At 32.5% G+C, this 11,910-nt stretch overlaps 1 protein-coding gene across 1 annotated transcript; it reads left to right on the top strand.

Annotated features, from left to right (window-relative positions):
• The first annotated feature begins 8,412 nt into the window (after positions 1–8,412).
• LOC134261823 (multiple epidermal growth factor-like domains protein 10) lies at positions 8,413–11,565 on the top strand. The gene is made up of 4 exons (XM_062744217.1): positions 8,413–8,556; positions 8,680–8,738; positions 9,183–9,320; positions 11,157–11,565. Exons 1-4 carry the CDS (start codon positions 8,465–8,467, stop codon positions 11,462–11,464), a joined length of 597 nt encoding a protein of 198 aa, XP_062600201.1. The 5' UTR covers positions 8,413–8,464; the 3' UTR covers positions 11,465–11,565.
• The last annotated feature ends 345 nt before the right edge of the window (positions 11,566–11,910 follow it).

Raw genomic sequence — 11,910 nt, 5'->3', positions numbered from 1 at the left:
AAAATGAAGTGAAATTTTCATATTTTATGGAACAATTTTGCCCCGACACATACCTGAGTTAGCTAGATTTTTGGATGTTAAATGTCATATCAAAAGAGTTTTTCTCAGTTACACATAAGTTGCAAAAACGTCGTGTTCAAGATTGCGCCGCCTGGATATATGGGTATAATTATGTCAACGGATGTCAATGTCGTACGTAGAGCCTGTGAACATAATGTGGCAATGAACGATTTATACACGGAAAAGAGAAATCATATGGGTGTTTTTAGGCGTACAAATTATCTGGCATGTAAATAAGGTTTTCTGCTTATTTGTTGAAAAAATTATTATTCATTTTGTTGTTTTTAATCGCGATTCTACGAAAACATCGGTGTCCGTTTTTGGTTTTAACATTTATAACAGAGTACTAGATTTACCGCTTTTTGGCAGGTGACACTGCTGATTCAGTAATAAAAAGACAAATTTCGTAAAGTTTTTATGCACTAATAAATTCATATAAACCCAGAAAATGTGCCTGAAAAGTTTGAATAAAATATGTGCACCGGTAAAAAAGAAATCGCTAAAAATCCCAAATCCGGGACCGTCGGGAGTCGGGAAGACTAGATATACCGCTTGCCGCCTGGATATGTCTTTGCTTACAAAAAAATCCTTATTTAATAAAAAAATTAAATTTATGATTTATGGTTTATTCTTTAGATAGAAAAGATGATGCTTACTAGATATTTTGAAATTCGTTGATGTGTCTAAATCGGTTTTAATTTTATGGCGCTAGTCAACGAACCTTTTGATAACCCGTCGTATATCACCACTCTTAAATTTAGTTTCATCTATATAGAAGCTAGATGCAGGCGACAAATGCGTTCCTTGGAACTGTTTAGTTTAATTCTTCCAGGAGGTACTGTAATTTAAGCAATTGTATTATGCTTGGAAACATAATGATTATTTTTAATGTTTGATCATATACAAGTATGCTTTGTACCTTCTGCGCAGAATCTAGTTATCGCTTATAAAACGGTATTTAATATATGTAAAACAAACAGCCTTCTTCTAAGATATTACCTTTTGTAGTTCAGTCATTTTTAGAATGAAATAAAACCTAAATATAATTTAAATATTACTTAAATTTAACACTTTGCCTCAATTATAATTGATATCCCTTTATGTGCAGCTAATATAGTTAAACTGAATACCCTATTAAATTAAGAAATGAAGTATTACCCAATAAGGATATCTTGAATATTACATGAATTTAACACTTCGCTTAAGCTGTAATAAGTACCATTTTAATATGTAATTTAGATAGCGAAATTGAATACCTTAGTAACTAAAGAGTTTGTATGCTTAAATTACATGAGAAACTATTGAGAAAATTATCACAAAAAATATTCCAATGAAACTACTTCCTTATCAACTGATTCTTATGTAATACTGAATGGCAACAATTCACTTTGTTTTTAAGTCACCTGCGCCAGAACTTGAAGCTACAAAAGAGATCTAACTTTGTATGAATTTCCTAATTATAAACATATTCAAGTACAGACTACGAAAAGAGATAAAAATTAGGATGGACTTAATTGGTATCTCATTGCACACTTGATAATTAATCTGTACAAGGTTGTAATTTATCCTAATTATATCTGTACTTAACTGCAGGAAACAATTACTCGGTAATTAAAATAATGAAGAAGAGCGAGTTTGTACATAAAGTACATTTGTAGAAACTACATGATGAATTACAGATCTAGATGATTTGTTTTTACTTTTGCAGAAAAAAGACTGATGCAGATTGATCCTTAACGATTGCATAATAAAGATTAAAGTATATCAACAAAAACCAATATTGAAGAGGAGGATCAAGAACTGGATATAACAAGTCAAATTTAGGAAATTAGCCAAACTTTTCCAATGACTCAAGTGCTTTGATCAGGAAATATATGAAATGTCTATAAGATTCTCTAACAGGCTAGAAAGCTCTTTAGTCTTCAGGTCATATAACTTCAGAACCAACCAGTCTGACTGATATTTAGTCATTGAATTTATGATGATTACACATTTAAGTCTGACATGGTTACATTAACTTCTAAAGACATAATGCAATTTTTACTGTGTTGTTGTTCTGAAGTTAATGTCATTATGTGTGGTCTGTATGTATGTGTTTACATTATACATGTGTAAATATTACATGTAGTTGACAATTTTTACCCCCAAAAACCATTTTCAACCAAACTAGGTGCAGTAGAGGTCGAAGAAGGTTTAAGAGGGGTGGAAATTTTCAATGTTACACTCAGCTACATACAATGATTATTAAGTGATACTGAATGTTTCAAATTACAGCGATCCTTGTGTGCAGAAATTCAGAACTGGCAACATCACATGTCGTAAAGCAATGTTGACTGTTGATACGGTGGAGGTCGTGGCTTTATTTTTCAGCGTGTATTACTGTTTTTTTAATAATTGTTTCTCGATGTATCAAATTCAACAACTTTACATGAAAGTATAATGCATGGACATGCAAATTTTTCCTTTGCATAACATAATTTGATTAATTAGATGTATTTCAGCCTTTGTATAAACAACTGATAGTGAGATCAATGTCAAAAGAAGGCAACGTGTTCAACACATTGAATTTATACTGTTGATGTTCAAAGAAGTTGCTGTCCTTTAAAGAAAGACTGTAATACATGGACCATATGCAGGCGTTTCTAACAAAAATTTATTTACTAGTTGTTATGTGTGCATATGTAAATATTCATGTAGGTTTGTTTGCATTTCCTACAACGATCTGCCTTCTTTGACTGATAGTACTTTTATAGAAAAATTGTATAATTTTACTCCGATTTGCCTTTAGTTTTGTCATTTAAAAAACACCAGGCTATTTTAATTTAAAACATGTTATCCATACTAGTACCTGCTAGGACTTGACATCTGTTCTGGATTTAGGCGGAAGAAAACTATCATTGGAAAATAGATCTGATGGTACGCATGTAGCACTTTTTTTGGAATAGGAGCCCCCCCCCCCCCCCCCCCCGGGGGGGCGAACTGTTGCTTCATATACAGGTCTCTATCAAGTTGCATTTGGATTGCTGAATATCAAATTATTTTGCAAGCCTTTTTAGCTCACCTGAGCTGAAAGCTCAAGTGAGCTTTTCTGATCACCCGGTGTCCGTCGTCCGTCCGTCCGTTTTGTCAAAATGTCCGTCCGTCCGTTTTTGTCCGTCTGTAAACTTTTCACATGTTCAACTTCTTAAGAACCACTAGGCGAATTTTAACCGAAGTATACTAGGTACAAAGCATCCTTGGGTGAAGGGGAATTTAGATTTTAAAATTGAAGGAACAAGCCCCCTTCCAAGGGGAAATAATCAAGAAAAGACAATAAATAGGGTGAGGTCATTAAAAAAATTTCTTCTCAAGGACCACTGGGCCAAAAAAGCTGAAATTTATGTGGAAGTATTCTGGGGTAGTGTAGATATTAAATTGTTAAAATCATGACCCCCGGGGGTAGGGCGGGGCCACAATAGGGAATCCAAGTTTTACATAGAAATATATAGAACAAATCTTTAAAAATCTTCTTTTCAAGAACCACTGGACCAGAAAAGCTTAAACTAATGTGGAAGCATCCTTGGGTAGTGTAGATATTAAATTGTAAAAATCATGACCCCCGGGGGTAGGGCGGGGCCACAATAGGGAATCCAAGTTTTACATAGAAATATATAGAACAAATCTTTAAAAATCTCCTTCTCAAGAACCACTGGGCCAGGAAAGCTGAAACATATGTGGGAGCATCCTTGGGTAGTGTAAATATTAAATTGTTAAAATCATGACCCCCGGGGGTAGGGCAGGCCACAATAGGGTTTTACATAGAAATATATAGAACAAATCTTTAAAAATCTTCTTTTCAAGAACCATTGGGCCAGGAAAGCTGAAACTTATGTGGAAGCATCCTGGTGTAGTGTAGATATTAAACTGTAAAAATTATGACCCCAAGGGTAGGGCGGGGCCACAATAGGGAATCCAAGTTTTACATAGAAATATATAGAACAAATCTTTAAAAATCTTCTTCTCAAGAACCACTGGGCCAGGAAAGCTGAAACTTATGTGGAAGCATCCTTGGGTAGTGTAGATATTAAATTGTAAAAATCATGACCCCCGGGGGTAGGGCGGGGCCACAATAGGGAATCCAAGTTTTACATAGAAATATATAGAACAAATCTTTGAAAATCTTCTTCTCAAGAACCACTTGGCCAGGAAAGCTGAAACTTATGTGGAAGCAATGCGAAGCATCCTTGGGTAGTGTAGATATTAAATTGCTAAAATCATGACCCTGTGTGCGTAGGGCGGGGCCACAATGGGGAATCCAAGTTTTACATAAAAATATATATAGAACAAATCTTTTAAAAAGATCTGCATCACCCAAGTTACTCAGGTGAGCGATGTGGCCCATGGGCCTCTTGTTGATGCATATAACTAATGCCAGTGAAATATTGTTTAATCTCTTTTTAAAGGTTAAACTAGTCGTATATTGAAGTTTTAAATAAAGTTGATAAACTATATACTGCAAGTTCTTTTCACATTTTAAAATGCTTGTGCCATAGAATCAATGTTTAATTTGTATGTGAAAGTGTATATATATATATGAGAGAAATATTGCACCTCCAATGAATCTATATAAAAATACGATATGCAGATTTGAAAACGAGATTTGCCAATGAATGACATGTTCCATTTCGAATAGGACGAATTATTTATGGGCAAGTTTAGGGGGCGAACTCTCTAGCATTCTAACATGTGAAGTTTTTTGTGTTACGCGCATGGGAGGTAAGATTTTTTTTATTGTTTATAAAATAATGCCTGACATTTGCCCATTGCATCCGGTTTAACCTCGCTTATATATATATATTTTCTGCGTGGACCTCAAGGTCTGCACAAAAAGTAAATCAACATATTTCTTGTCATAAAACAGACGCATATGATAATATAGAGATTTAGATTTCATGTCTAGACTTTTATCAAAATATAAATAAACAACGTTTTTGTCATATGATCAAATTGACTATAAAAGTTTTAAAATGATACCCTATTTCTTATATACTTGTAACATGACGATTTTTTGTAGGGAAACCTTAAGCTTATGGTAAAATTTTGAAAAGCTCTTGATGTTTTAATATTTCAGTTTCCTTTTGATCTCTATAATAAATCTTAAAATAATTTTACCGGAATCTAACTTTCGCACAGCAAATGGCCAGGAGCAAAGCTAAGCCGAATATGCAAGTATATATCGTATGGCTGTCTTTGTGCCTGACGTCAGTGGCCGGGTCTATTGAAGTGGACATGGGAGGCCTCTTATAATTTTCATCTGTTAGACAACATTTAAAAATCTAAATTTACAATACAATTTTCTTTCACAACAAAACTGAAATATAATTATAAATAATCACTGTCTAGAACGTAGGCTATACTTCGCCCTACCCTGACATACCCAATATACTAGACAATGATTGAACCTTTTCGTCCTTCAATGCACCCCTATAATCTTAGAAATAATGATGCAGAATTCAAAATTCCTTCTATTAAAACTATATCATATATGGAAAGTTTTTTTTTTCCATCCACTATTAAACTGTGGAATTTCTTAAGCTTGCCTGATTATATCAGGTATGCTCCTGGAATATCTTTATTCAAAGGTCTCTTAAATTTCTATTTTTGTAAAAAAAAGAAGGTAAAGAAATTTATCATTTTTGATTAACAAAATACAATATAATACATTGTCAGTGGCAAAATAATGCAAGTAATTTAAAGGCAGACTAATGTAACCATTTTTTGTCAGAAACACCAATGTGTTAATAATGACTGTGAAGAAGCTCATCACTATACCTCTCCAAGAAATGTACTTTTCCAAACAATCCATAATATTATTTATGAAATTGATTTATTTTTGCATGGTAGACCCAATCATGGACTAGGTATTAATGTTCAAATATTTGAAGCATTACATGCTTTAATTGCAGCAACCTAACGTTTTATTTGACACTTTGTAGATGCTCATCACTATTTCTTTGATTGTCTAAGAAATGTACTTTAACAAACAATCCAAAAATATTATTCATGAACTTGAAGTAGTACATGCTTTCATTGCAGCAACCTAACTTTTTATTTGACACGGTCATGTATGTTACTTATGCCAACACTTACTACCCCGTAATACATTGTAATTTTTTTTTTGTATTTTTTTAATCTTTGTTACATTGTAATTTTTTCTCTACTCCTTTTTTTTTATTTCTTTGTTACTATGTTTGTCTATTTATTTTCGTACCTATATACAATGTATTGTGTGTTGATCTTGACCTTGTAGGGAGAGGGCTAAAATAGGCTTTGCCTGCTGCCCAATCCCATTCACTGTATGTGAATAAAATTTGTATGAATAAAAAAAGACTAGACAATGATATCGTAAACATAGGTTTGTGCATATGGTTGTACATTTTTTTATGGCAAAATACTTTTCTGAAATATGATATATCGTAGACTTTAGCAATGGTTTTGTGAATCTTTTCAGGCATATCATGCATCTTAAAAGGTTGTGATGTTATAAGGTTAGATTTATCAATGGTTATGTACATTTTTCCTATAGGGAATAATACATTTTTTTAAAATGTTGATGTTGAAAAGCTGTCCTAACATGCCTTTAAATTCACCTGTTTGTCTAACGATTTTTTTTGTGAAAAAATGTGTTCTAACTGTAGTGCTAATCTATGCTTCGGAATACAAAATAGTATATATAACATGCAAGGCTAAACTGAATATGTCCGTAAATAAAAATCGCTTGATGTTGTGAAGTTCTTTGTGTTACATAGCATCAATACAAATAAAGGGAGGTAAGATTTTTTTATTGTTTATAAAATAATGCATACTAGTTTTCTGAACACACACATAGTGTTCTTCGAAAATACATCAACACTTTATACACGATAAAAAAGTATTCACCAAATATTACGACTGGATAGTGGTTCTCAGCATATTTTAATTTTTTGACTTCTCTAGATCTCCATTTTATATCAAGTTAACACGGGTGTTAAATAATATAAAATTGCATGAGAGAGGTGTGTTTCCAAAGATAATAAGTGACTGGAACATCACAGTCAAGTTATAGGGATCTGAGATGAGTTAACAAATTGCATACAAAAGTCAGTCTCACTGGAGGCATGCTTGTGGGAAGCCCTGTTGCATAGATTTTTCTTTGAAAATTCCTACACACATTAGATACCCCTCCCCCCCCCAAAAGGGGGGGGGAGAGAAGTGAACCAGGCCATAATTCTTGAAAATAGGGGGCAAACTCCAAAATTAAAAGATCAAATACATTGGCACCCAAAGAAAGGCCATATCAAGAAGAACACATATCTGAAATATGATTTCATTTTTGACAGATTCAGCAGGATAATAATCAATCCAGCTGTTCAGTGAGGAATTATTTTAATTAGGAATCTAAAAATAATGAAACATAATCAATAATAGAGGGTTCTTGTATCAGAGATAAAATTAATTTTAATTTCCTCAAAATAATTAAGAGAATAAAATTCAAATACACTTTTTTGATGTGGCTTATGATATATATTATTTAATATTAAAGAGTTGTAATGCAGGTGCGCACTTATGCACTTATTTCCAAATGGTTATTGTCTTTACTTCATATAGCATTTTATATTCGCAGTTGAATAACCAAAACGAAAAAAAGTGAAATGTATGACGATAACATACAATATTCAAGATTAAAAGTTCACAAAGCTATGCAATTTTAAAATTGTTAATTTAAGGGACTCCGACCCTCAGCAAGGAAGGACAACTCTTTGATTTATAATTTAATTCAAAAACCTTTTAAATGAAGCTTGAAAATTAAATATTTTCATGCAAAAAGTTTTATTATATGCCTCTCAATGTGCTTCAAGGTTCTTTGCAAAGCTCCATGAATAACTTCTAACTTCATATCATGTTAATAAACATTGGTATCTAAAAATGCTTTTTCGGGATAAAAATTTCTACTTATAATTAGTCCTTTCTGAGAAGTTCAAAGAACCTTGAAGCACATTGAGAGGTATACAATAAAATATTGTTGCATGAAAAGATTTAATTTACAAACTTCATTTAAAGATTTTTTGAATGAAATTATAAATTAAAGAGTTGTCCTTCCTAGCTGAGGGTCGGAGTCCCTTAAGCAAGATGTTTTAAAATATTATCCTCAGTATAAATAGAATACATACATATTAGAGTAAAACATATCTAAACTGTAAGAGATATCCCAGCCTGAGTATACTATGTACAACGTCCTTAAAATTCGGTCGACTATTTATTCCAATTGCCCAGGCGGAAAAAGGAAATCTAATATAAAACAATTAAAAATGCAACTATGTGTCATTAAAATGGTACAGGCATTTATTTGTGTAAATATTACATGTGCTATCGAATGTGAGGCTTCATGATGTCTATCATTGAGACATTTATCTTTAAGTTGTTAAGCACATCTAGTTTTCTTTGTTCATTTTCAGCTGCAATTCCAATATGTGAAAAGTAAGTTATTTTCTATCTACAAAAACAACTATTTGATTCAATTTTAAAAAAGTAATTATATATATTAAATATCAAATAGAATGGAGAATTCAAGTGTAACTTTTAAAGAATTAATGTTTATAGGAGCTTGAAAGGCTGTTGTTCTAATTACAAATGGAATTATGAAACCCAGCAATGTGAAAGTAAGTAAAAGATTTTTGTTTTTTGAAAAAAAAAATGCGTTTTGGGGTAATACACACGTACTTCCGGACTCTTCAGTAGTTAATGCCACATGGTCAAGTGTAAATTTTTTTTTCCGAAAATAGACCAAACGCCAAGATCAAGGTCAAAAGTTTACGAATTATCTATTCAAAATATTCAAAAGGCATAGGAAAAGTTTAGATTTTGCTGACGGGACCAAATAATATACTTTTGAATACTAGTATATAAACAAAACATAGTCGGTTGATCTTTATTTTGAACCGTACTTGGCTTAAAACTCTTACTAATTCAAGAATAACAAAATCTTACCGTCTATGGTTTTCCTTAATGACCATCTTGAAGTTTGCTACATTTCTAATTGAAATCGAAACATAAAACATCGTGTACCATGTTTTAATTTTATTCACATTATTTATAGTATTTAGAATGTTTACCCGGATACACTGGAGTAAACTGTAATCAAACATGTCCATATCCTCTTTATGGAGTCGGATGTCAAACGAAATGTGACTGTAAGGAAAATTTATGTGATGCTTCCATTGGTTGTAGAATATTTATCACTGGTAAGGGGATTCTTAAATTATTTTTTTTACAATAATTTCTTATGATCAACACTTATCTCTGTTCATGTATACCCCACTTGTCTATAACAAACGGGCTGTAATTTTATGCTAATAATTTGAATTACTCAAAAGCTAAACGATATATCATGTAAGTTACGGACAGACGCACGGATAAAGAGGATATTGACACCCGATTTGAACTAAAATGAATCCTGCGATATGGCATGCCATAGCAAAGAATGTGCTAAAATTTCAATCATCTGCTGACAAAAAATACCTGCAACATTTTTTATGTGTGGTACGGACAGACACACAGATAAACAGGAAGTTCAAATCTAATTTGAACAAAAATGAATTACGCAGTTACATGTATGATAAGGCTGTCCGAAGGCTTAAAATGCCTTGAAAATATACATTTTATTCTGAGCTAGATTTCAATTATAATATGTTATCCTTGTTTGAAATTGCAGACATCTTGAGATAAAAGTTTAAACAGGTGTTTTATAAGCATTTATGTGAAGTCACATGACTGTTATGATCACGTGACGGAGAATTTTGATATTCCTAATTGTTGCACAAAAATCGCTTCGGCACAAGTGCTAACCAAAAATATCGTGCAAACTTTGTTACATAGATCAATTCATCGTGATCTCTAGTACATAGAAAGTGCAGGGGACAGGTTTAATTCTTGCTCGTTTAGAAAATATTTTATGAGAAATTAAACTTACCAACATAAGAAGATGTATTTTTCACTCTTTATCGCGATTTATACAAAAATGGATAAACTATGCTACACACAATACCTCAGCAAGATTCAGTTAGCTGACAGTCATACTTCTCTTGTAGATTCACAAAGAATATCTTCAATTTGTCCTTGTTTATCACTTGTGCCAGTCCAATATAAACACAATTCGCAAATTCTAACTCTTTCTATGGACGTGTAAGGGGAGCATTTCACATATAATTTTTTCTATTGTTGTTATATATGCATATCGGACAAGTAAAAGGACTAAGGATATTTAAATTTCAAATGTTCAACATCATAACAGCACACTCGACCTTAAAACAATCCTAACATTTGAATTAAACAATAAGTCCCCAACATAAATCTACATGCCATGTAAAAATTATGACACTTTCCCTGTCATGTCAGCTTAAGTATGCAGTGACTTGGCGTCATATTCTATTATGCCGTCATATCTAGGTAGTTCAGAGAGGTTCATTACAGTTTGATATTTAACGGCCAGTCTTATCCTAGCTGCGTTATACCATCATATTGCATACATCAGCAAAGATGTTGCTGAACTTCTGCTATGAGTAGTTGCTGAGGAAAATTTGTTACGGAGAGACACGCAGGCAGGCAGAGAGACAGACAGACATACAGACCAGAGTAATGCAGTATACCCCCTCACTTTCGGTGCTAGGGTGTAATGATGACTTGCAACTAAAAGGAGAGAGAGAGAGACAGAGAGAGAGAGAGAAGAAAGAGAGCAAGGGGAGGGAGGAAAGAGAAGGATTCTCAAAAAGAGTAAAGCGTCTTAAATACAATTTCACGAAGTTTCTTCCAAATGTAGATTTAAAAAGGGAAAAAAGATTTCTGATCCATGTTAAAGAAATAATAAAAAAAATCTCTGCATCAGTAGTTTCATGTGTTGGTTCATGTTTTTGTAATTGTTTCGTGTTACGTGACTTTTTCGTACATTTCTTTCTCTCTCTCTCTCTCTCTCTCTCTCTCTCTCTCTCTCTCTTGTAATTACATGAACAGTTTTCCATCTATTGATGATCAAAGTTATTCTGTTTCATGTATTGTTATTGTTTCTTTTTACCTTTCTTTAGATGGACAAACATTTTATATGGTTAGCAACTTAAAAGAGAGTACTGTTTCTATGACAGAGAATTCTACTGAGGTCCAGGTCACACGTCACATGTCTTCCGGTGTTAACAATTTTCTTCTCATCCTCATAGTGACACTTGGATGTGTGGATCTTTTATTAATATTTGCTCACTCTTTTGTGTACATTTATATTCATAATCGGCGAAAAAGAAATGCTGTAAATAACATTGACACAGCTGTTAATTACCACAGAACAAACACGACGTATGAGAACATCGATATTGATATCCCGTCAACCTCGGGTTTTTGAAATAATTGTCTTCATTTTTTGTTAATTGTACATGAATGTAGATTGCTTGATGATTTATTTTTATTTCATATAAGAAAAAGCTTATTAATATTAATATGATGAATCTTTGAGTTATATACCTTTTTTATTTTTCGCAACAACAGCACATCACATTGTTAATTTAGTATAAGGGATCCAAATCAAAATTTTTTTTAAACTGTGACATCACAATTTTCGTAGTTGTTTAATTTTCGTGGTTTTCAAAGTATGAGGAGATTCACGAATTAATTTCTACCGCGAAGTGTAATTTTTCACTTACTTTAGTACTGAACAATTCTTTAACCACGAAATAAAATCCCTATGAACCAATTTGCTCGCACGAAAATTTAACCCTTTGAAAATATGTGATTTGGCAATAAATTGTGATTTTCTTTTATGATATGTTTCTAACAAAACTATTTTGAATT

This window comes from Saccostrea cucullata, unplaced genomic scaffold (assembly GCF_032062105.1).
Source record: "Saccostrea cucullata isolate Sc308-1 unplaced genomic scaffold, CSIRO_AGI_Scuc_v1 ctg1985, whole genome shotgun sequence".
Lineage (NCBI taxonomy): Eukaryota > Metazoa > Mollusca > Bivalvia > Ostreida > Ostreidae > Saccostrea > Saccostrea cuccullata.
This window is presented reverse-complemented; position numbering and strand designations above follow the sequence as displayed.

Coding starts and splice junctions, on each gene's coding strand:
- LOC134261823 (XM_062744217.1), top strand. CDS start 8,465: ATGATGTCTATCATTGAGACATTTATCTTTAAGTTGTTAAGCACATCT. Junction 8,557..8,679: donor GCAATTCCAATATGTGAAAA/GTAAGTTATTTT, acceptor TAATGTTTATAG/GAGCTTGAAAGGCTGTTGTT. Junction 9,321..11,156: donor TTGTAGAATATTTATCACTG/GTAAGGGGATTC, acceptor ACCTTTCTTTAG/ATGGACAAACATTTTATATG.